General features: G+C 55.7%; 4 protein-coding genes across 6 annotated transcripts; 2 read left to right on the forward strand and 2 right to left on the reverse strand.

Annotated features, from left to right (window-relative positions):
* Window positions 1–790: 790 nt before the first annotated feature.
* On the forward strand, window positions 791–5108 carry BET1L (Bet1 golgi vesicular membrane trafficking protein like). 2 transcript variants are annotated; one of them, XM_026490358.4, is made up of 4 exons: window positions 800–934; window positions 2060–2151; window positions 2433–2489; window positions 2634–5108. In XM_026490358.4, exons 1-4 carry the CDS (start codon window positions 916–918, stop codon window positions 2799–2801), a joined length of 336 nt encoding a protein of 111 aa, XP_026346143.1. In that variant the 5' UTR covers window positions 800–915; the 3' UTR covers window positions 2802–5108. The 2 variants fall into 2 exon arrangements, with proteins under 2 accessions (XP_057164210.1, XP_026346143.1); XM_057308227.1 differs by having other exon boundaries at window positions 791–934; window positions 2433–5108.
* Window positions 5109–6538: 1430 nt separating this feature from the next.
* On the reverse strand, window positions 6539–9661 carry CIMAP1A (ciliary microtubule associated protein 1A). Of its 2 annotated transcripts, XM_026490401.1 has the most exons (6): window positions 9553–9661; window positions 8923–9123; window positions 8388–8489; window positions 8087–8208; window positions 7162–7302; window positions 6539–6628 (listed from the first exon to the last, which is right to left on the reverse strand). In XM_026490401.1, the coding sequence occupies exons 1-6, from the start codon at window positions 9659–9661 to the stop codon at window positions 6539–6541; spliced, it is 765 nt and encodes a 254-aa protein (XP_026346186.1). The 2 variants fall into 2 exon arrangements, with proteins under 2 accessions (XP_026346186.1, XP_026346187.1); XM_026490402.1 differs by lacking the exon at window positions 7162–7302.
* Window positions 9662–11345: 1684 nt separating this feature from the next.
* SCGB1C1 (secretoglobin family 1C member 1) lies at window positions 11346–12657 on the reverse strand. The gene is made up of 3 exons (XM_026490433.1): window positions 12603–12657; window positions 11829–12028; window positions 11346–11378 (listed from the first exon to the last, which is right to left on the reverse strand). Exons 1-3 carry the CDS (start codon window positions 12655–12657, stop codon window positions 11346–11348), a joined length of 288 nt encoding a protein of 95 aa, XP_026346218.1.
* A 2617-nt stretch (window positions 12658–15274) lies between these two features.
* Window positions 15275–20118, forward strand: LOC113248801 (28S ribosomal protein S24, mitochondrial-like). Its single transcript, XM_026490408.4, has 4 exons — window positions 15275–15326; window positions 16363–16487; window positions 17715–17826; window positions 19155–20118. Exons 1-4 carry the CDS (start codon window positions 15275–15277, stop codon window positions 19436–19438), a joined length of 573 nt encoding a protein of 190 aa, XP_026346193.3. The 3' UTR covers window positions 19439–20118.
* Window positions 20119–23964: the final 3846 nt, after the last annotated feature.

A 23964-nucleotide genomic window follows, 5' to 3' on the forward strand; every position in this document is an offset into this window, starting at 1 on the left:
GAAAAGGGGCCTGGTGGGCTACAAAGGGATCTGAGGAGGTGCCATTTTTGCTGAGACTGGACGATAAGTGATCTGAGGGAAGGTCATTCAGAGCCAAAAGAGCGGCCAGTGCAAAGATGGGAATGGCCGCGGTGGGAGAGAGAAACAGACACCCCGTTTTGCTTAAAGAAAGGGGAGAGTGGGGAGGGGTCAGGATGCAGGCAAAGCCTGATCGTGTGCAGCAACTTCCTAGGGGTGTGACCCAGACGGTGTGGCCTGGACTAAGCTTCCTCTTCTGAAAGGCAGAGATGACAGACGTTCCCGTTTCACTGTGCTGTCGGGAGGACTCAACGACACGCAGCAAATGCTCCAGTACGGCGGGTCGGGATCCACTGTGCAACAAGACTTTGCTGACCGTCTCCTTTGTGCCAGGCCCATTCCCAGTGCCCGGTGCGACGGCCAGAAGCACTGGCTTCTGTCCCTGCTACCGCCACGCTCCCGCCCCTCGTTCTGGCTTCAGAATGCTTCACCCTTGCATCTTCTGCAGCGCTCGCCCGTTCCAGGCACTGGTCTCCACCCGTGTCCCACAAGCAGTAACTGGGGCCTAGGTTCGCGCCGTAGCCTGGCGGGGGCGAGCGCCGGGTGCGACCCCTTCCTGCCTCTCTCGCGGGAGGAAGGGGCTGGGAGCTCTCGGTCCTAGGACCTGACCCCGCCTTCGGCGCGATTGGCCGGTAGAAGTGTCTGTCGATGCCGTCATTGGCAGGGAAAGCACTAACGGCCCGCCCCCTCCCCGGTCCGGACGCGGACGGACCTCGGCCGGAAGTCGGCGGGCCCGAGCGGAAGCGGCGGGGCGGGAGGGTCCTCCCCGCGACTGCGCCACGTCCGCGGAGCCTGTGGCCGCGCGGCTGACGGAGGCCGGGGCCCGGGCCCGGCGCGATGGCGGACTGGGCTCGGGGTGAGCGCGGGGGAGCGAGCCGGGTGGCGGTGCGGGCGGCCGTCAGCGACGGGACTGCCCGCAGGAGACGCTGCCGGCGGGCGGAGCCGGGCCGCGCGCGCCGGGGAGGGGGCCCTGGGGCCCTGCGGGGGCTCCCGCCCCCTGCCAGGTGGTTCTGCCTGCGGCCTCCGGCGGGTCCACCCGTCCACAGGTCCCGGAAGCCAGCTCTGGGCGAGGGGGCTTTCCTCCTCTGAGAGCCCGTGTTCTCACCCGGGAAGTGGGGTGCTGACGCCGGGGTCCGAGCTGTTGGGACTTAAGGAATGAACGAACGTGAAGTGGTTGGTAGGATGTTAACAGTCCTTCCTTCGGGGTTTGTACACATCAGTGATTCGTAGGGCTGTGCCCCGATTGGACCCGTATCTTTGAGGCGTCACTCCGAGCTTGTGGGGAGGTGGTTCTGACCCACCTGATGTGACAGAAATTCGGAGTCACCTGGCCTAGCACTAGTCACGTGTCAGGTCTCAGCATGGACCGTGCTCTGGGTGCCATGTAAGGTGTGGGGTGCAGAGGTGAGCAGACCTAGATCGACCTCAGCCCCTGTTTTGGGGTGTTGCGGACTCGGCTCAGCTGTTTCCTCCTTGGTTACTTGTCGGCTCTTCAGGACCCAGTTCACAGGTCGTCCCTGCAGGGGCCCTCCCCGCCCCCCCCCCCCCCCCCCCCCCGCTCTTCCTAAATCGTATGTCCCTACCAGAATTAATTGTTTTTCTGAGGACAGGTCCCATGTATCCTGGTGACATCTGTGGAGGGATTGTGGACAGGTTCTAAATCAATCTTGGGAAGTGCTGGTGGGACTGAACCCTTTGGGGTGCCTGTCCATTCCGGCTTGGATATGTTCACAGGACAAGTGCTCACATGGCAAGTGCTCACACATGCTGTCCTTTACACAGCCTGTCCTGTGTGAAGTGCATGCACCTGACCCTGGGTTAGGGTTGGACATGCTTAACGGACATGAGCCCAGTTCCCTGAGGCTTCTCCCTTGTCCAGATAGAATTGGAGTGAGAGCCCTGAGGCCACAAAGGGGATGTGCGGGGATCAAGGGCAGTGCTCACAGGTAGATGCACCGCCTCAGACTCTCCCTTCTCACAGCTCAGAGCCCTGCCGCTGTGGAGGAGATTCTAGACCGGGAGAATAAGCGGATGGCCGACAGCTTGGCTTCCAAGGTCACCAGGCTCAAATCGGTCAGTGGTGGTCTTCCCTTCATCTCCACCTGGCACTCTGGAGTGGGGACCAGAGGGAGGGTAGAGTCTGGGAAGGGTTTCAGGTAGTTCCCATTTTCCTTGACTCATCCATGGCAGCACTCATCTGTGTGAGGTCCAGGTGACACCTGGATCTCCTGATCTCTGCTGGTGGCACTGTTTCTGGCAGAGTTGTTGGCAGGGTCTGCTGGTCTCCTGGGGGGTCAAGTGCCATCCAGTGTGTCTTCTCTGGCCTGACCTTGCCCCCTCTGTGTCCTGACCAGCTGGCCCTGGACATCGATAGGGACGCAGAAGACCAGAACCGGTACCTGGACAGCATGGTAAGGATCTGCAGTATGCGTGGGCATCGCGGTGAGCTCTGCCCCACACTGTCTGCTGTGCAGGCCCCTGGTGTTGCTTGTGGCACCTGTGTGGCAGTTGGGAGGTGCCGCCCCTGTGTGACCTTGCTGGGATTCCTCCCTCAGGACTCGGATTTCACAAGCATGACAGGCCTGCTCACAGGGAGCATGAAGCGCTTTTCCACAATGGCGAGGTCTGGGCGAGACAACCGGAAGCTTCTATGTGGTATGGCTGTGGGCCTGATCGTGGCCTTCTTCATCCTCTCATATCTCCTGTCAAGGGCAAGGACATGAGCCACTAGGAGCTGACTTCTGTGGGTGCCTGGGGCAACCAGGGTCTTCCCCTGCCTGGTGTCCTGGGCTCCAGAGGACCTACTTACAAAATACTCCTTTGAAATGATGATCCTGGCTCAGGAATTTTCTTCCTGTGTGACTGGAGTTCATGGCTGCCTCTGACCGAGTGAGCTCATGTTGGCTGGTCCCATGTGTGTAAGGGTCTCTTTCTGCTGGGGGAACCAAGGCCCAGCCCCCTGTGCTACTCTGGGTGCCAGAGGCTCTGGCAGAGCCAGGTGTGATCAGAGCCTCTGGGAATCCTGGACATGCTACCCGTGGCCATCAGCGCTTTCCTTGTCCCTTGGGGCTTTGACGTCTCAAGGCTCTGCCCAATCCGTGTCTCTGGGTAAGGCCACGTCTGATACCTGAGGTGCCTGGAGCTGACACAGGAAGGGGGTTTGGCTATGAACTTTGAGCACCATCTCCTCAGCTCAGAGGTGGCAGCCACTCTTGGCTAGGGCTGCTGAGCATGGGCAGATCAGCCTCGCCTGCCCTCTGCACCCTCGGGAAGGGCAGGGTATTGTGGTTGAAGAAGTGGACAGCAACCTTGGCTGAAGGCACTGGGCCCTGATCCTTTTGGATCTCACAGTCTTGTATCCAGGAGCAGAAACTCCCATTTTCTCAGGATTCAAGATCTAGCCAACACCAAAGATGTATTTCCTGGAGACCAGACGTCTGGAAGCAGTTCCAACTGGCATTTCAGTCAGGCAGAGTGTGTGTGGGGGGAGGGGGCACCTTCTGTGGGTCAAGACAGGAGGCTTCCCTACAAGGACTCTCTTCATAGGACCCATGGGTGACTTCTTGAGGGTCACCAGGCAGCTTCCCCTCCACCATGTGAGGCCCTTCAACAGTGAGTATCTCCTCACTAAGGGAACTCTTAGCCATCCTCTCATCCTCAGCCTCTGCAGACTACCCTCCATGCCCGCCTCTCCCTGGGCTCTCACTGCCAATGTGGCCAGCCCCATGTTCACACAAACGAAAGGACAGGCACTGCGCCAGCGGTTTTTCACTCCATGGTGAGGTGTCAGCACCTTCATTTGTGCATAAATACACGTAAGAAACGATTCGTCAGCTCTGTGTCCTTCCCTCCTTGTTCCTGTCTTCTGCCAGCCCGGTTACTCCCCCTTACTCCAGAGGACTGTTAGCTCTGTCCCATACTGCCTGCCGTGCAGGCCCCGGGTGTGACACACACACTGACCGCACATCAGCTCTGGTCTCCAACTCTGGACACTTCCCCGTTAGCATTGCTTCTGCTCCCTGTTCTTACTTCTGCTTCCTCCTCTTTCTCCTCTTCCTGTCCCTTGTCCATCCAGCAGACCTGGCCTCTCCTCACATGGTCACCGTGGCACTCTTCTCTATTGCATCGTATCTGCTGGGCCGCTCAGGCTCCTGGAGGAGGGGGAATCCCACCTTCCTACTTCTGAGTGCTCTGCTCTGGCTTGTTCCTGTCCCTCCAGATGCTAGTTTCTCTTCCAGGGAGGTCAGATTACCTGCCTCCCTGTCTGTAGGGCTTTGCTGTTTCCCCTGACTCCTTGACATTCCTTCTTAGGCCCCCACGGTCCTGCCTCCCTCCCCAGTCCCCGTGCTTTGAGTTAGCCATCACACATTAAGTCTTGCCACGGGGGCCCATCCACGGGTCACCAAACTTACTAGACCTGTGTAGTGTCTCCGTCTGGTGGCACTGCAGATGCACCCACACCCTGCATCCCCCCGGGCCTGTGGTGCTGACCTCTCTTCCTGAGAACTTGGCTCGGTTGTGCGAGCTCCACCACTACGGATTCAATGCAGCCTGGTTTAGATTTTGTGTTTCTGGTAGTCTTGACAAGTGCTTACTGCAGTCGCCCTGAGACCGCAAGCCGCAATGTTCTCCTGAAGCCCTCTTCTCTGCCTTCCTGCCTCCACTTCCACAGCTCTTTGTGGCCCTTCTAGCTCTTTTGGGGTCTGGATTTTAGTTCCTTTCAGGTTTACCTTTTTGTTTCTCTTTCTCGTTGCATTCGGACAGATTCCATGATGGGGGCATGGCAGCTCTGCTGCCGACCTATCAGAGACTTGGCCCTCCTCCTTCCCCGCCTTCGGTGCTCAGCACCTACTCCTGTGTGTAAGTGCGGTTTGCTGACCTTGGTCCCTGAAACCACTAAAACAGAAAGGACCTGGGGGCCCAACGTGTGCCAAGGGAGGACACACTGCCAGGCTCTATCCCACAATTCAAGGACAAGGCGTTTAACAATAAAAATTTGGAATAAACAGCTTCGCGACAAAGTAAACACACTCTTTGGTGTTCTGATTTTCTTGGGTGCTTGAGAGTTTCATCTGGAGCTGACCCTGGTCCATAGACTGGCCATGGACGCTGGGGGTCTGGATTCCACTTCCTTCCCTCTCTGGTTCTACCATGTCCCTGCCCCCTTCCTCACTTGTTCCTCCCACCCCCACCCCAGGCGGGTGGTCACAGGCTTGCCGCTTTCTCTGTCAGGTTTGCGTAACTCACCCCCAAGGGTTAAATGAATAAAGGTGAGGTGCTCAGAACACAGCCTCGTGGTCCCAGCTGAGTGAGGGTCAGCGGCCATACTGTGCTTCATACAGCTATAGCTGGTGGGCTCACGGGGATGACGGGGGGGCCACCCACCCTCCAGTCTTCACAGCAACCTTTCCCCAGGGGTGAGGTGAGATCCACACTTCACTCCTCAAGGCTTGGACTCCAGGCAGCCTCTGGAAATGCCTGTCTTTGGCCTTACTCAGAATTCCCCTTCCTGGCCCACATCTTTGTGCTTCCCATGTTGCCTTTGCTGTTAACAGATCACCTTAATATTTAGTCACAATTACAAGAATTTACGTTTTATGATTAGTGTGGTTGGAATTCGACACCGGCTTGGTGGGGATGGTCTTCTGCCTAGAACGTTAAGGCCTCGGCTGGCAGACCTGAGCCTGGGGCTGCTGTCATCTGAAGACTTGCTCACGTGCCTGCAGGGTTGGTGCTGGTGTGCTGGCTGCCTGGATGCTGATGTGGCCTCACCAAGTGTGGAGCTCACACCAGGGTGGCTGGTGCTGGAGTGAGCAAAGGGAGGGGGTTGCCTAGCTCCACAAAGGAGCTGTTCCCTTTGTATGTTGTATGGCCTGGCCTCAGAGGTCATGCAGTATCACTTTACTGAGGGTGGTCACAGGTTCTAGTCCAGATTCAAAGGGAGGGGCCCAGATGTCATGGGGGGAGATCAGTCATGCAGGGAGAAGACCACGTGGAAGGGGATGGATGCTGGTGTGAGCATTCTTGGAGTAAACAATGAAATGCAAAGTGCAGGGCCCAAGGCAGAATTAGGAGGGCGGGCATGTCAGGGTGTCCAAGGATCCCAAGCCCTCCTCTCTGCTCAGACCTCAGGCCCTGGAAGCCAGGATGGGACCCAGCCACCTAGGCAGGAGCCCTTTCTGGAAAAGCTTAATTCTACTGCCAAGACAAACCCATTACTAATGCAATCTGTGATTTATTAAGTATCTGGGCACAGCAGGAAACAAGATAGCAAATGGGAAAGCAGCATAGAAAAAATAACTGGTCACAACTGTCCAAACAAGTATGCTCCGCCCTGCAGGGCCAGGCTGGCCACAGCCCAGCTGGTGGAGGAGGCGTCCCGAGCACACGACCCAGGGCATCTGTTGTGGGAGCATGATGTGCAGAGGCTCTGGGTGACGGGGTAGGGTGGGGGCCGGGGCTATTCCACATCCACCACCAGGGGTGTCATGTAGTCGGAATGTTTGATGCCAAAGGTGACGATGGGGGCGCAGGGCTTGGTCACCGTCACCTGGGAGAGGAGAGGCTCTGAGAAGAGCCGGCACCCCTGCCTCGCCGGACAGGCTCTGCCCTCCCTGGGGTTAGAGCTGCTGATAGTGGCTTCACTGTCCCTCCCGAACCTGGGCCAAGGTGACCGGCCGCAAGACCACACTGCCAGGTTTAAACACAGAGGCTGGTGCGTGGTGAGTGCTCAGTACACTGACTGTCACTGGTTTCTGGGAAGGCAGAACCTGCCAGCTGGGGAAACGGTGTGCCACCAATGCCTGGCATGCTAGGGGTGCATGGCCACTGTGACCCTCACAGGCCCTTCCCCATCACACCCACTCCGGGCTTGCTCCCCAGCTACTCAACTCCTCCGGCCTGTGGTCCCTGCTCCCCAAGTCGTGCCCCCCCACCCACTCTGGGCGGTGCCCCTACTACCCCTCCCCACTGGGTCGTGACCACTCTGCACCCCCTCTGGGCCATGTCACCCTCATCCCTGCTCCCTCCTCCCTGTAACCCCCACCCCTCACCCCATCCCTCTGGGCCCTGCTCTTTCTAGACCTTCTCAGGACTGTGGGCTCCTGGTCCTGGCTTGAGGGTCTTGTCCCCTGGGGGCTCCACCCGGGCTGCCATGGTGTACTGCGGAGCCTTGAACTTCGTCACCTGCACGTCCGTCTGGCGGTAGGCTGCAGGACCTGGGGTCTAGGAAGCAAAAGAGGCTCAGACGGTCTCAGCCTGCCAGGGCATGTGACTCCAAAGGGTCGGGGCCCAGCATCGGGCAGAGGGTTTCAAGCTTGAGCCACTGTGTGTCTGTGTGTCAGGGGTTCCTTTTGACTCCAGACAATAGTCACACCGTGGGGATGGCCATTCTCTTTGTGAGACATTGCCCTTCTGCAGCAGCCTCGCTCTGGCAATGACACCCCAGTGTGCGCCAGTCCCAGGCTTGTCCCTTTGGTGTGTGCTAGAGAGGCCCCTTTCCAGCTGGGACTCTGTCCCGTGGGACCTGATGGCCATGGGATGGGCGGGCAAGGTCAGCAGTGCTGTGACACCACCTTGGCATTCGCCTCAGGCTCCTCGAGTTCCCAGGTACATATCTACCTCAGGGCCTTTGCACTGGCTGCTTCTGCGCTGGAACCCTCCTCCCCCAAATATCTCCCAGCTTTTCTTCTTCCATCTTCCTGCATGCCACTTTATCAAAGGCTGCTCCTTGCCCTCCCCACAGCATTCTCTAAAGCCCCTTTCCTGCTCAACCCTCTTCAGCACTGTTACTGTCTGCACCCTTGTCCCTTGTCTGCCCCTCCTCATCCCTAGACTGTAACCTCGTGTGTGTGTTGGGGGGGGCAGGGCGGTGCCAGGCATGTGGCAGGCACCCAGAGGATGAAGAGCTGACAGGCTTCATTCTGGGGGGACTGGGGTCTGGGGGAAGGGGCCAGAGGGGCCACCTCTGGGGCATGAACAGCCCTGCATCCTGGCAGGGGGCCCTTGCCTTGTGCAGATCGTCACTGAAGCTGCCCAGCTTGCTGCGGCCCTTGATGGAGAAGGAGGGCTGGGAGGCCTTGCCGACAGTGTGGGGCCCCATGACCACAGGCAGCATGTAGGCAGCAGGGCCTGCGGGGTATATGGGCACTGAGTCTCAGGCTGCGTCCGGAGTCTTCGATGACTCCTTCCCTGGGGCTTTCCACTTCCAGGAGAACAGCCATCAGGCTGCCCTGTCTCCCCGACCTCCCCCACCACCCCCGCCGGATCTCCAACCCGGTCAGATGTTGGCTGTCAGGGCTGCTGCACACCTGGGGTGCTGTCCACTCGAAAGGTCTTGGTCCGGGCAGAAATGGAGTGGCTGGGTGCTGAGTCAAACACGTGCTTGGTAGATTTCTCTGGAAAGTAGTCACCTGGCTCGGGAAAGGAGTGGAGGGTGTGCTCGGAGGGAAAGGACCATGCAGACAGGCTGCTGGCCCTGCTCAGGGGATCAAGGAGAACCCCCAATACTGCGGGTGCAGGGCTTCCAGGCCCCAGTACAGATGGTGACCAAGATTGGTCAGGGGGTGTCCAGGGGCTGCAGGGATCAGGGGAACAGGTGCAGCTTTGGAGGAAGGGCAGGCTCTGATGTGGGCCTGGTGCAGGGACTCGGGCCAAGAAAAGCTCGGGTCAGAGTTAGGCTTGAGGGTCTCCAAGGCTGCTTTGGGTGTGATGGTGCCCCTTGTGAGGAAAACGGGGGGATAGGAGGCTCAGGACACCTGTGTTCCCTCACACCCTCACCTTGACAGAACACATGTAGCCACCAGCAGAGTTGGGCAGGGCTGAGTGTGGGCCAGAGTCACTTACCAGGGCCAGGGGTCATGATGGTCTTGGTGCGATAGCGCCCCAGGATGGAGTAGGCGGGGCCGAGGTCCTTGCCAGTCCTCAGTATCTTGGGGTTCACGCTGTAGCGGGGCCCTGGGGAGCAGTTCTCTGCCAGGAGCATGGGGGCCCCGCGGAAGCTGTAGGCGGGTGCACGCAGCTTGGTGGGCGTGTGCTTCACAAAGCCTGTGGGGCAGGGGCTCTGAGCAGCCTGGAACCAGACACCATCCTTCTCCCCACCCGATTGGCCCCTGAGGGGTTCATGCACTGGGAGTCAGGGATAAGCCCTCACCCTCCCCAGCCCTACCCCACACACCAACCCCTCAGACCCCCCTAGAACCTCCCTAGACTCTCCCCAGGCAGCTCCCCCCAAATCCTCCCCAGACCCATCCCAGGTCCCCCAGGGTCACCCCGTGTCCCCCCCAGGACATTCTTCAGGCCTTCTCAGTGCCCACCCCAGGCCCCTCACCCCTCAGACCCAGCCCAGGCCCTCTCCATGCCCTCTCCAGCCCCCCTCCGCAGCCCTCCCCAGCCCTCCCCAGGCCCATCCCAAGCCTACCTCAGACCTGGCTCCTGCCCCCACCCCAGCCCCATTCCAGACCCCCAGGCACTTACCCGTGGTGGGTGGAATCAGGTACTTGGGTCCTGGGCTGCTGTAGAGGGCCATGATAGGCCCCCGGGGGCGATGGGGCCTCCAGGTGCCCACCCATACTTCCTCCGCCATGGCTGGCTCTGTGCATGGACGGGAGGGTGACCAGGTGCTGGGAAGACCCAACTCCTCACCCCATCCCTGCTTTGTCCCCACTGATGAGCAGAACTTCAGGCCACAGCCTCCTCAGTGAGGTCTTGAGCTGGGTCCCAGACTTATAGAACTTCTGCCTGGAGTAGTGGGCTTGCTCTGCCCCCACCAACCCCCAAGAGGAGTGCCAGACTCTCGTGTACATGCCCAGAAGGGTTGTCTCTTCCAGCCCTCACTGACCACCCCTCCCTGGCTCTAAGGAGGCTCTGGGCAGGTTCCTCCTACTCAGAGGACCCTGGGCACTATTGGGCAAGGAGCGGTGGGCAAAAGTTGAGAAACCTCTTGGCTGAGACTGCACCATGGGGCAAGGGGAGGCCGCTCCAGAGGGGCCCTCACCTCTTTGGTCCGGGAGCTGTGCTCAGAGCAACCTATGGACCAAGGCTCCTCAGAGGCGGTCCCGTCACTCTGGCCTCAGTGCCAGGGAGTTCCCGAAAAAGGGGCATGGAGAGGAAGGCCTCTCCCTGTCTCTCCTCTCCCCAGGGGGCTTGGAGAATTGGGGAGGGGTCCTAGCCCCTGAGCTCTAGAATGTGGCTCTGTGGGACAGCAAGTTCTAGATCACTGTCTGTGTGATGGAGACAATGGCCTCTGCCCAGGGAAGCCCACCCTCACCAGGGAGGGTTCAGGTCGGGACCTTGCTCTGCTCCTCGTTGCGATGGCTAGGGCAGAGGCTTGGAGGGCAGGAAAAGGGACAGCAAGGTTCTGTACTGGTCAAGGAGGCCACGGGGCCCAGAACTGGAGTGGCGGGGGAGCGAAAGTTGTGAGGGGCTGAGATGAACCTAGTCAGCCCTGTCCCCAGTGAAGACCGCTGATCTGGGGGAACCGAGACACAGGGAGGCTCCAGCAGTTGGGATCCTGGGATCCAAGGTGAGGGTAGGGTCGGCACTGATTGGGGAGTTGGGGTGGGGGCCTGCTGCTGTCCTGCGGAACTTTTCTCAGACCCTGCTCTCCCTCCTGTGCCACTGCTGGCCATGCCCACCCCTCGGAACACGGGGGTCCTCGAGGGCAGGTGCACTTTCTTCTTGACTTTGTCAAGGACCCTTTTGGGGCTTTGGCTTGGGTCTGCATTCCTTCCAGGTAGATTCTTTTCTTGGGTGACTTTGGGGAGACTGCTTTCAACCCCTGGGCTTGTGCCACTGTGGATAGCGTGTACATGTATGATCTTGGAATGACAGCCTTCAGATGCAGCGTGCCCCCAGCCTGACCCCCCAGTCCTGGCCATGTCCTCTGCCTGGGGCACTGTGCCCCTCCCTGCTCTGAGGCACTGCTCCTGCGTCCCACCACTGCCTCTGCAGGCCTTCCTGTGTCCACCTCCTGCCTGTCTGTCTCTCTTGGCTGTCCACACGGGTATCTGGTGGGTCTGCCCTCTGTGTGGGGCTGCTGCTACTTGCATGCTCAGTGGATGTGACCCTCGTATGTCAATCTCCATGTGCGTGTAGTTGTGTCTCTGAGTGTGGGGAGAGACAGGAGCCAGAGCCTGAGCTGAAGGAGGCTTTATTGACCGAACAGTTTTAGGATAAAGTCATGCATGGGGAAGTGGTAATGGGGCGGCATGGCCATGGCTGCCTGCGTAGCTGGTCCTGTGGCTGCTTGGAGCCGTGGCTGGGGTCTGCTAGGCATCATCTTCACTGCCCAGCACTTGCACCTAGAAAGCAGACAGGTGTGGGCCAAGAGGGTTGGGGGATCCCATCCTTGGTGATCAAAAACTAGAAAGCCCCATCTCCATCGGGCAGACAGGCCCCGGCCAGCCCCTGGGGGACAGTAGGCTCTGGCACATTTCGGCCAGCCCTCTCCTGGCAGTTGGGGAAGTAGTGCGTGCACCCGCGTGGGTGTGTGTGTGCACTCGTATGCAGGTGTTCCCATGCATGTATGTCTGTGTGGGGGAGCCTGAGGGTGCTCTGCGGGGAGTGAGGTCTGGGATGTCCACTTCTGCTGACTGCGGCAGGTCAGGGTGTCTGTAAGGGTGGTAGGCTGTGTTGGGGGGGCAATCGGGAGCCATGGCATTTGGTGGAGGGCCAGTAGGGCAGGGCTGTGGGTCCTGCTGGGGCTGCAGGCCTTTAGGGAATTGGGTGCCCCCCACCCCCAGCCCCGGTACCAGCAGCTTGACCAGCTCCGCCTTGTGCATGGGCTGTAGGCCGTCTATGCAGGACTTGAGCTCAGTCAGTGCTGCCTTGGCGTCTGCATTGACGTCGTACTTGCCCAGGGGCCCCTCGTACAGCTCCTCTGGGGACCCCACCAGCAACGTTTGCAGGAAGTCCATGAAAAACTCACTGCTGTCCTCCCCGGTGGCCAGCCCTGTGTGGTGGGGGCAGGGTGACACCAGGACAGGAGGGTTGCATTTCAGCCCATGACCCCAGACCTCCCAGCACTCCAGTCTCGGCTTCCAGACCCTCTGCGTCGAGTCCCGCCTCACCTGCCTCAGATCTTCCACCACAGCACCCCCCAACTCCACCTGCCCACAGACCCCTTCTGTCACCCCTAACCTCTTCTTCCTCCCTCCACTCTGGGTTTCCCCGACATCTCTAGGGAAGGAGTCAAGCCCCTAACGCAGCTGGAATGTCCCCTCCATGTGGGGTTGCCTGACCTGGGGCTTGGAGGGCTGGGGTCAGGCTGGGCTGGGTTGGTGACATTGGGCTTGGTGATGCTAGGGCTGGGGCAGAGGTTGGAGCTGGGCTGGGGGTGGGTGGGGCCGCGTGGGGACTGGGATCGGCGGGGGCTTCAGGGTCGCCGCCCACATCCGTGTTCTGTGGTGGAGGCCAGTCAGGCACCGTCCATCACTGTGAGGGGCCTATTGCCTGGGTTTTCAGCTCCCCAGGTCCCCGTCCATCCCCCAGACAGGGGCCCTGCTGAGGGAAGCGCCCAGACTCACCGCAGGAGCAGAGCAGGGTGAGGACCGCCAGCAGGAGGGTGCTGCTTCCCTTCATGGCGGACAGCGGAGGTCCCTCAGGAGCTGCCTCTGCGGGCTTTATGCCTCGGAGGTGGCACCTGGCCTGGGGGTGGGGCCAACCTGCCTGTCAAGACCTTGGCAGTGAGAGTGTAGGTTGGGCAGCCGGGGGGGGGGGGGGCGCTGTGTCCTCACCTGGGCTCCCATGGGTGTCAAGCAGCAACAGGCTTGGGTACCCTGTGAGGGGTGGTCTGCACGTGGTTTTGGGTTGAGTGGACGTCAGAGAGGGTGAGATGCGAGGCTGGTGGGGAAGAACAGTGGGGCCAGGATGCCACAGGCCTCTGGCCATGCCTGTTCTGTGGCTAAGAGGGGTAGGCTCTGGGGTTGGGCTCATGCCTTTCTTTTGGGGCGGTCCCCCTGCTGCTCAACATGCCTGAGGGTCTCCACTGGGGCAGGGGTGGGGGCTTCCTGGGCCTGTGGATCTGGGTAGTGGGAGATGGGCCCAGAGCCACAGGAGGCCCAAGTGGACAGTAGGGTCCAGGGGGAGGAGGTGGGCCTCAGAGAGACTGAGGGGCCAGGAGCCAGGCCACCCCTGGGGCCTGGTGGGATTCTCCCACCACTGGAGGAGGCGAGGAGGGGCCACAGGCTGAGACACAGCTTCCTTCTGTGCAAGGCCAGCCCCAGGAAGTCTAGGGTCTGGGGGAGATGTTAGAATGGACATAGGGGGTTGAGACACCTGAGTCCGCAACCAGACTTGCCCAGGAGCAGCAGTTGTGTGTGGGACCCGGCCCCTCTCCTGTCCCCTGCTGCCACCTGGTGGCTGAGGCATTGTCAGGATGCTTGCGAGGACCCAGGGGTTTTAGCCCTTGGCCAGCCCCAGGGGCTCCTCATCAGCATTTGGGGACGGTTTCCACCTTCCCCCAAACTGTTCTGGCTTGATCACCATGGTGTCTTTGTCACCCTTTGTCACCCTGTCCCTCACCCGTCTCTAGCTGGCCCTGTCTGTCACAGACGTCAGGCCCTCGTCCAGACCTCACCCCCTCGTGGGCCTGTTTGCAATGAGTATTCTGCAGAAGGTCTGGAGACGCTGTAGCCTGCTCACGCGCAGAATTCCAAGAACACAAGACCAAGAGTGTGACCAAGATCACCTGTAACTCAACAGGTGGCTGCTTGGAGAGACTGTACTCAAGGCCACGCGGAGCCCCCGTCCCCAAAGGCCCCAGGGATCATGGATTCTGGGTTGGCCATAGCCGCCACCTTTGCTCTGATTGACCCATCACCTACTTTATGTAATTAGATCATTGAAGTACAGTCGACATAAAATGTTACATTAGCTTTAGGAGTACAACTTAGGGACTCCACAATTCTGTACCATACTCAGCCCTCCCCACGAGAAGTGCAGCCACATCTGTCCCCGTGCAAGGTTACTACCATGCCACTGACTATTCCCTATGCTGTGCCCATTACCGTCCTTCACCCACTGGTCTCTGGCCGCCTGTGGCACTACCTGGGCAGATGTCTACGGATGCCAGCCCCGGGCTTCAGTGTAGCCCAGAAGCAGTGTTCCCGGGGGTGCGGCTTGGACATCTGTTGTTCTGAAACCCTCTGGATGATTCCGGCAGTCAGGGCTGGCTCTAATGGAGACCTGCCCCGCTCCTCCTCTTCTTCTCCATTTTCCTGCCATGTCTCCAGAGTGCTGTCCCTACTGGAGGTGGACCGGGTGCCCCCTTGGTTGCGTCTGGGCTGTGGCTTTTCTTCTCCAAACCGCAGCCCCTGGAAGCATAAGCTATTAGCGGCTGCCCTGCAGTCCTGCCTGGCGCTGTCCGAGACACACTCTCCAAGTGCCTCACAGTTGAGGAGGGGGTGGGCAGTAGAGTCAGTCCTCCCCGCTGACGACTCCGGTTACCAATTGTGGTGACTTTGCTTGCACATACCTAACCCACCTAAGGTTCTAACCCCCTTCCCCTGCTTCAGTCAGCCACTGCCAGGGCCGCTTCCTGGTCTCCACAGCACCAGGGGCTGCACTCTGCCGTGTCTAGTTCAGGCAAGCCTCCCGATGAGCACGTCCTCCGTGCTTGCTGCCCCTGGTGCCCAGCAGGTATTCAGGGAGCACCCTGGCCGACTGTCACAGTCCACACGCACCTCCCGGCCCTGGCTTTACTGCACCGTCGTGACAACGCACCCCTCCCTTGCTCACAGCTGTGCTTTCGCCCTCCCCCACTGGATGACCCCTGCCCACCCCCTCTCTCCTTCCACCTGCTACCTCAGTGGACCTCACGTCCAGGACTCACCTTGGGTGGGTCCTTAGTGCTGCTCATGGCTTCCGGGTTTCCGGGGTGGGTGTCCTCACATCCTTCGAGATAGCTACTTGTCACAGTGCCAGTCTCGTCTTACCTTCTGGGCCTCGGCTCTTGTTTCACTGAGGAACGGAAGAAATCAGAAGGAAAACTACGCACAGTCACAACACCACATCCACCAGCGTGGCTTCCTTCACAGGCATACATGTGTGTGTTCTCGCGCTGTGTGAGAGGACCCGTGTTCACACACACACCGACGGCAACGCTCTTCCTGTCACTTCTCCCCCGGGAGGCCTCTGCTGCCTCTTTCTGCAACATCAGGGCTGTATCCCTCTGCGTCACCCTTGTCAGCATACGCTGATGCCGTACCGCGGCCCGACTTCAAGCAAAACACAAGTGCCCCTTGACACCGGTGAGGGAGGCCTCCCCTTGGCTCTGCAGACTCTCGCCACGCCACTGTGTCTTCTTTGGTGCCCCGGGAGCCGCCCGGCCTGCTGTTTTCTGGTTGGGTTTGGCTAACTATGAGGAACCAATACGCTCGGCACCCATTAACTCTTTAGGGATGGATCTTTATTTGATGGAAAATTATATTCAAAACATTCTCCCAAAAAAGCCCACATTCTATTGATTCTCAAGGTGTTTGGTTACAATTTTCACAGATGTGCACATACCAAGATAATATTTGTTAATTGTGGAATTCATTATTGCGATCTGCAGACCCTTCGTTGCTCTAGTTTTTGAACATTTATTTGTGTCCTATGACCTTGTGTGTCCTAATGAAGGTGAGTGGTATTCTGTTCTTGCACAGAACTATTAAGCTCATTAAATATTGAAGATCTCAGACAATTTGTCAGACTGTCTGAGTCATGGTGTTAATGAGGTGGGGCCACCATGGGTTTCCTTCTTGCAGAGACACTCGGAGCTCCTCTGTAGTCAAACATTCTAAGCTAGACTCCTCCCCTGATAACCATCGTATCTAAAAATCCATCAGAATTTCCTTATGATGAGCTCCCATACGATACTCAATAAAGAATAATCCTGAGTTTAATACGTCAGTTGTCATGCAAGCCTCCATGTTACTGCCTCTCTAAGCACACTGCTTGGGTCAGCTGACGTTTCTCAGGAAAGGCACGGTCAGTAAAGAAGGCAGGGTGTCGACTGAGGTCCTGGTGCCAGCTCGTCTCTCTGGGAGGCCGCTCTGGAGCCCTATCCTCATTGAGGCTGTGCCATCAGGACACACGACACAAAACTCAGTCTCCAAACTACACTGACTGGCAATGTAGCTGTGCACGGTTTCTGTACGATTCAGACCTAACGGTTTTCCTGGCAACGACACCACCACTGTGTTCAAATCACACATATGCATGTCTTCCAAAACAGGACTCATCGGCAGAAAAGGATTCTGGTGGCCTCACTCGTTCCGAGTGGACTTCCTCTTCCTTTACCAGCTCCTCGGTACAGTGAGCAGTGGCGTCTTTGGAATGTCGTGCTGGACGAAGCCCTGTCTCTGCCGCAGACACGCCCGATATTTTCCAGCCACAACTGGAGCTTCAAGCCTGTGGCACAGCCTTCCGTGAGCACGTCAGCAGTTGTAGGTACGGTCTGATCTTAGCAACCCGAGGTGCCGCTTTGTCGAAAGCCTGCAGAGTATGGAAGTTCACATATGTGACATACTGAAAATCTGGTTCCGTCAGCTTCTAAGCTCAACGCACTTTCTTTCCGGCAGTTTCTTGGGTTTTGCACTTACTCTGTTTGGTAGTCTCAACGTCTCATCAGCTAGTCTCTCGCTGCAAATAGCTCGCAGAAGTTTCAGCCTTTTGCCATTAACTGACACAGAACCAAGTAAACAAGGGAGTATTCTTCCAAGTTCACAGAACATGAACTCTGTCTTCATCTCCTTGTCATCATGGTGTTTACTGATACTGCCCCATTCAGAAGAGCAGCCCCTCTTCTTAACAATGGAAATCTCAGGGAAGAGTGCTTTCCTAAGTCAGTGCTAAACTATGAATTTAAAAACAGGGGGTGCCTGGGTGGCTCAGTCGGTGAAGCGTCTGCCTTCAGGTCAGCTCGGTTCATGATCCCGGGGTCCTGGGATCGAGCCCCATGTCAGGCTCTCTGCGGGGAGTCTGCTTCTCCCTCTTACTCTCCTTCTGTGCTCTTTCTCTCTCTCATAAATAAAACCAAAAAAAAAAAAAACAAAACAAAAACAAAACTAGATTAGGTTAGGGTTAGGGTCAGAGTTAGGGTTAGGAATTAGGCTTAGGGTTTGTGTTCATGGGGGCGCTGAATGTGTGCCTTGGCCAAGGTCTTCATTCAAAATCCTCCTGCTCTGGTGCCATTCCGGTCTTCCAAATGGCACGATTTCCCTTCTGTGTTTCTGGCTGAGTCTTCTGGTGTTGGTCAGGTGTCCCAAATCCTCTGTTCTCAGACCTAGGCTTTGGGCAAGTGTAGTGTCAGAGCCATGGCTAGGGTTAGGGTTAGAATCCTGGAGCTTGGAGGGTCCAATCTGCCAACAGAGTGGAAACCTCCTTGGAGGGCAGAGTTGAGGGCGAGGATGAGATTGAGGGTCAGGGTTAGGGTTTGTGTTCAGGTGGGTGCTGAATTTGTGTGTTAGGGTTAGGGCTGGGAGCGTAGGGACCTAAGAGTCTGGGGTGGGGGGTCGGGGGGGATTGGAGTGGCTGGGGCCCTAGGGACTGGGTCGGGGGCCGTGGGGACGGGGACTGGAGGGTCCAGGTGTGTGCGGTGGGGATGGTGGCTTGGGTCGGTGGATGTGCAGAGTCAAGGCCCTTCTTGCTCCTAGAACCAGGTGGCCCGATTCAGAGTGGACAAGGAGGACAAGCCGGTGACCTACGAGGAGGTGCACGGGCCGCACTACATTGCCCACCGCAAGGGCCGGCTGTCGCTGCACACAGGTGAGGGGCCGTGGTGTGGGGCGCCCTGCAGTTGAAGTTCTCAGCCGTGGCTATCACACAAACACCAGATAAACACATGCGAGGGGCTTGATTCAACTCCTCCGTATTCAAGGTTTTCATTTGCAGATTTCATATTCGGGAATCACTGTGGGACGTGGGCGAGCAGCCATCCCCCACACCCTTCCCTGCGGAGGGCACTGCCTTCTTGTTTCTGCTCAGATTGTAAAGGAGTGTTCTTTTCGAGATCCACTAGTGCCCCATGTTTACAGTTTGTGCTGTTTGTCGGTGACTTCGCTGCCTTAAAATGGCCCTAATGCTGGAGTGTGAAGCACCAGAAGGGTGTGACGTACACTGGGGAGAAAGTGCGTGTTAGGTGAGCTTCCTTCAGGCACCAGTTACAGTGCTGCTGGCAGAGCTCAGCGCTCAGCGGCCATGTGTATCAAACAAGGGGTCTTTAAGCAGAAACACACATGAAACAAGGTTATATATTGATGTGTCTTAACCCAGGGCATGCGGAAACCTAACTCCTTATATCCCCTAGGAGCGAGGGGTGAGTGTCCCTCATTGTCCATGGTGACGTCATAGAGCATAACTACCGGGAACTAGTGAGAATCAGCTGTGTTTTGTTCTGTATGAGGCTTCTCAACCTGGGTGTTTTGAGATCCATCTGTCTAGAGACCTTAAAATACAGATTCCTGTCCCCCACCCTTTTCAGGTTCTGGTTCTAAGGTCTGGGGATGGGAGCGGAGGCTCTTCACGCACACTGTGCGAGCTGTGGGAGTTTCAGGATCCGGGGATCTGGGGATGGGAGCGGAGGCTCTTCACGCACACTGTGCGAGCTGTGGGAGTTTCAGGATCCGGGGACCTGGGGATGGGAGTGGAGGCTCTGCTGTGGGAGTTTCAGCATCTACACTGAGGATCCACTGGTTGAGGCCATGGCCCTGGTCGGTGAGAAAGCTCGTGTCCCTAGTCTCAGAAGTAGCTGGTGGCTTCATCTCTCTGGGCCAAAGGATGGCCAGTGCTTCTATAAGTGGTCCAGAAAAAGTGGGAAAGGGCTAGACAGGAAAGGATCATCTGAGTTCTATGCCCTGCTAAGGCCTCAGTCTTCCCTTGTGTAAAACCAGGATAATTGAGAATACCTACTTCACAGGATTTGTTTGCGAATGTAATGAAATAATGTACTTTGAACTTCAAAGTGTTGTTCTTTTTACTCCACCTGTAGAAGAAGAGAGAAGCAGCCAGGGTGGGGGCGGAATTGAGTACCCAGTGCTCTTGGATGTTACCTCTGGAGTTTCTGCTGAGTCTTCGAGGTGCCCTTCTCCTTTCAGGTAACCTGTACGGGGAGGACCATGCTGCAGAGCAAACGGTGGAGGATGTTTTCCTTCAAAAGTTCATGCTGGGCACCTTCCCAGTGTGTCTGGCCGACCCGCGGATCCTAAAGCGCCGGGCTCACCAGTTGGAGGTCTCTGCCCTGGTCCTGAGGCAGCTGCCTGCACACAAGTTCCACTTGCTGGTGGGCTACAGTGAGACTCTGCTGTCCCCCTGTTACAAACGTCCCGTCTGTCTGCACCTCCAGACTGTGCCCTCCAAGGTCGTGTATAAGTACACCTAAGACAGTTTTTTGCATCAGGCTCTAGCCTGGGAAGGACAGAAACGTGTGGGAAAGGAGTGAAGTAGAATGAGGAAATACATCCCCTCACTGTCTCATGAGGATTCCTTTTCAAAGCTGCTGTTGAGTAAATAGACCTTCCGTGCTGTCTTGCCCCTTGGTTTGTCTTTCCTCCTTAGAGAAGAGAACCAGAGTAGGGTTTCTTCGAGGGTGCTCCAAGGCTCCCAAAAGGCTGCCAGTTGTTTGAGCCTTGGGTAATAGCAACAGTGCAATGAGTGTCTTGTCACCTTATCAGGAACTTTACCTGGAGTTCTTTGTTTTCTCTCAGAGTGGAAAAATCCGTTTTTGGTCATTATAAAATAATCAACATTAATTTTTAAAATTTGAAACAATATGGACATGTGTCAAGTCAACCATGAAAGACTCTTGTAATTCTTCCACGGAGAGAACTACTGTGAACAGTTTATTTCCAGATGTACTTTTTCCCTCCAGAAATACCTTAGGGGATACTCGTTGCTTATGAAACAAGCTTTCGATTGAGCACTACTCTGTGCCACAGATGTTCTGAGCGCTTGGAGCCCATCGGCGTACAGAACATTCTGTTCCAAGGGCGCTGCCTTGGTGACAGGTGCATGCCCGTGGAGTGGGCAGGGAGGGCTAGGCAGCACCGACGACTCCAAGAGGTGAGGGAGCTAGACCTCCAGCCCAGCGCGCGCGAGCGTTTCAGGAGGTGGTGCCTGCCCAAGCTGCACCTGGCGCTGGGGGGTGCAGCAGGGACGCTCACCAACCCCCCCGCTGACACTGCTCTTGACCCTCACCTTGACCATGACCCTGCACACTTAACCCTGAGCCTCAGCCTCACACACCCTAATCCCATCCCTGACCTTGACTTGTTCCTTCATCCTGTAAAACCTTGCTCATTCAATGTTTATAGACCATTTTATAGATTATTTAAAGTGTGACTTTGTTGAATTTTTTTTAAAAAACAAACTAATTCTTTTAAACTGTTGAAAGTATAATTTGTTTTTAAAATTCTCGGAGTTGGTGTTAGGGAGAGCAGATGAAGGCCCAGGGGGTCCGGAAAAGGCTGTTACTATTGAATAACCTGGGAAACAAGTATGACTGATATTCCACTTATTTTCAGAAAGAATTTGTGTCAGTTAACAGGACCGAAGCCACACAAAATAGTGCAGTTCAGAGGAAAACAAAACAAGAATCAGAGAAAGAGCCACACCCAGGGACAAAAAACACAGACCGCGGAGGCTGAGCTCGGGCTGATTTGCAGGCTGTAGATCCTCTGGAGCTAGAACGCCCCCAATGCCCCTGGGGTCGCGGGTCAGGCAGAGCGCATACTCTGATGCTGCACTGTGGTAACCAGTGACGAGTCTCCTGGTCACTTCCTCCACGAGACACCCCGAGCCCCGACTACTCCGGCCGGCTGCTCCGAACTCCCATTCCTCTTTCTTTCTTTTCTTTTTTTTTTTTTAATGATTTTTTATTATATTATGTTAGTCACCCTACAGTACATCCCCGGTTTCCGATGTAAGGCTCGATGATTCATTAGTTGTGTATAACACCCAGTGCACCATGCAATGTGTGCCCTCCTTACTACCCATCACCGGCCTATCCCATTCCCCCACCCCCTCCCCTCTGAGGTCCTCAGTTTGTTTCTCATAGTCCATAGTCTCTCGTGCTTCATTCCCCCTTCTGATTACCCCCCCTTTTCTTTATCCCTTTCTTCCCCTACTGATCATCCTAGTTCTTATGTTCCATAGATGAGAGAAATCATATGATAGTTGTCTTTCTCTGCTTGACTTATTTCACTTAGCATTATCTCCTCCAGTGCCGTCCATGTTGCAGCAAATGTTGAGAATTCGTTCTTTCTGATAGCTGAGTAATATGCCATTGTATATATGGACCACAACTTCTTAATCCAGTCATCTGTTGAAGGGCATTTCGGTTCTTTCCACGATTTAGCTATTGTGGACAATGCTGCTATGAACATCGGGGTGCATATGGCCCTTCCCTTCACTACGTCTGTATCTTTGGGGTAAATACCCAGTAGTGCAATGGCTGGGTCATAGGGTAGCTCAATTTTTAACTTTTTAAGGGACCTCCACACTGTTTTCCAGAGTGGCTGTACCAACTTGCATTCCCACCAACAATGCAGGAGGGATCCCCTTTCTCCACATCCTCTCCAGCAATTGTTGTTTCTTGCTTTGTCAATTTTTGCCATTCTAACTGGCATAAGGTGGTATCTTAGTGTGGTTTTCATTTGAATTTCCCTGATGGCTAATGATTTTGAACATTTTTTCATGTGTCTATTAGCCATTTGTATGTCTTCATTGGAAAAGTGTCTGTTCATATCTTCTGCCCATTTTATAATTTGATTATTTGTTTCTCATGTATTGAGTTTGAGAAGTTCTTTGTAGATCTTGGATACCAGTCCTTTATCTGTAGTGTCATTTGCAAATATCTTCTCCCATTCCGTGGGTTGCCTCTTAGTTTTTCTGACTGTTTCCTTGGCTGTGCAGAAACTTTTTATCTTGATGAAGTCCCACAAGTTCATTTTATCTTTTGTTTCTCTTGCCTTTGGGGATGTGTCATGAAAAAGGCTGCTTTGGCCGATGTCGTAGAGGTTGCTGCCTATGTTCTCCTCTAGGATTTTGATGGATTCCTGTCTCACATCGAGGTCTTTCATCCATTGGGAGTTTATACTTTGTGTATGGTGTGAGAGTGTGGTCAAGTTTCATTCTTTTGCATGTAGCTGTCCAATTTTCCAGCACCATTTATTGGAGAGACTGTCTTTTTTCCACTGACTGTTTTTTCCTGCTTTATCAAAGATTAGCTGCCAAAGAGCCGAGGGTCCATTTCGGGGTTCTCTATTCTGTTCCATTGGTCTATGTGTCTGTTTTTGTGCCAGTACCATGCTGTCTTTGTGATCACAGCTTTGTAGTACAGCTCGAAATCCGGCATTGTGATGCCCCCAGCTTTGTTTTTCCTTTTCAACAGTTCCTTGGCGATTCGGGGCCCATTCCTCTTTCTGAGCGCTGTTTGCGCTAATGTGTACTCACTGTTGCCCCTGTGTGGCCACTCTCCAGATTGCATGTGGCAGAGGGTGTTTCAACCTGTCAAATTCAAGGGAGAGTAAGATAGAATAAGTTTGGTCCCTGGATCCCCTAACTCCTAAAAACCATCAAATAATTTATGAGCCGTATTCTAAATCAGAATATATCTTAACTAGATATTAGGGTTCGGGTCAAGTTGCATGCATTAATTATGTAAAGCTTTTTGTATGTCAATCCTACCTCTATAAAGTGTATTTTTAGAAAATAAAATGGGAGAGAATATAGTCACTCAAAGCACTGAGCACCTTACCTGTCTCAGTAAATATGTAAATAAACATAATTATTGTTTAGCCTTAGCTGAGGACCGGGAGCTTGTCCTATGGGTACTTGGCAGGTGGCCTCTGTGGCCAGCTGCCCATCTCCCCGCTGCACCCACACCCAGCTCAGCACATCCTCTGCTGCTCTCAAGAGCAGCCCACACGGAGGGACCAGGTCCAGCTGTGGCTCCCTCCTGTCAGGCATGGCTTGCTTCCGACAGGTAGAGAAGGTGGCCACTCGTGGACACGTGACATTTTCTTTTGGTTACTTGCTATCTGCCTCCCCTTTCTGTCACCGTGGTCCTTAACCTTCAGCTCCTGTGAGAACCTGGGTTTTCAGGGTTCTGATGACATGTCAAAGTGTGCAGATCTGTGTTGCCTTTGTTCCCTGTCCTTGGGTCTGGAGATAAAGGTGAGAAAAGTCATCATACTGTGAAAGCAACAAAAATACATACTAAGTGTGCTCAGCCCTCGGTAGCTCAGACTTGAAGGAAATGGGAAACTGCATACCTCATGTCACACACACCCAGCTTTAGGGACTCATATAAGCATGTACAATGAAATCGTACTGAAGGAAATCTCGTCACTGACCTTTTGCCTTGCAGCAGACAGTTTGGCGTGAAAGTGCCTAAGAAAACGTGTTTTTTAGAGTGTAAATGTAAAGTATGTCTTGTGGGTAGGATCCGTTTCTTCTCAGTGAAGGTGAGATGAGCAGATTCCAGCTGTACTTCCTTCACCACCATCAGGGGTGTGTGTGGGGAACCCCAGAGGTCTGGCCAGCTTGGAGGGGCTTACAGCCTTTGGTCTCTCACTGCAAGGATGGTAGGCGTCCCTGGTGGTCTGGGTCTGGCCAGGCCTGAGGTGAGTGGGGCAGAGGGTGGGAGGTTGGTGACACAGTTTTGCCCAGAGCTGTCCTGGTGGATGGTGGTACAGGGGGAACAGAGGGCCAGAGCAGACCTGGGTGATCCCAAGGTGCTGGCTGAAGTCTTGGGCCAGGACAGCAGTTGCTTTTTCCTGGTGCCTGTTCAACTCTTCAGTGACACCGCCCTCTCTGGCCCTGTCATTTCCAGTCTGGCCAATGCACGGTCACACTGACACATGTAACCACACAAAGATATAACTGTGACCATCCTCCTGGAGCGTT

This window comes from Ursus arctos, unplaced genomic scaffold, assembly GCF_023065955.2.
Source record: "Ursus arctos isolate Adak ecotype North America unplaced genomic scaffold, UrsArc2.0 scaffold_69, whole genome shotgun sequence".
NCBI classification, from domain to species: domain Eukaryota; kingdom Metazoa; phylum Chordata; class Mammalia; order Carnivora; family Ursidae; genus Ursus; species Ursus arctos.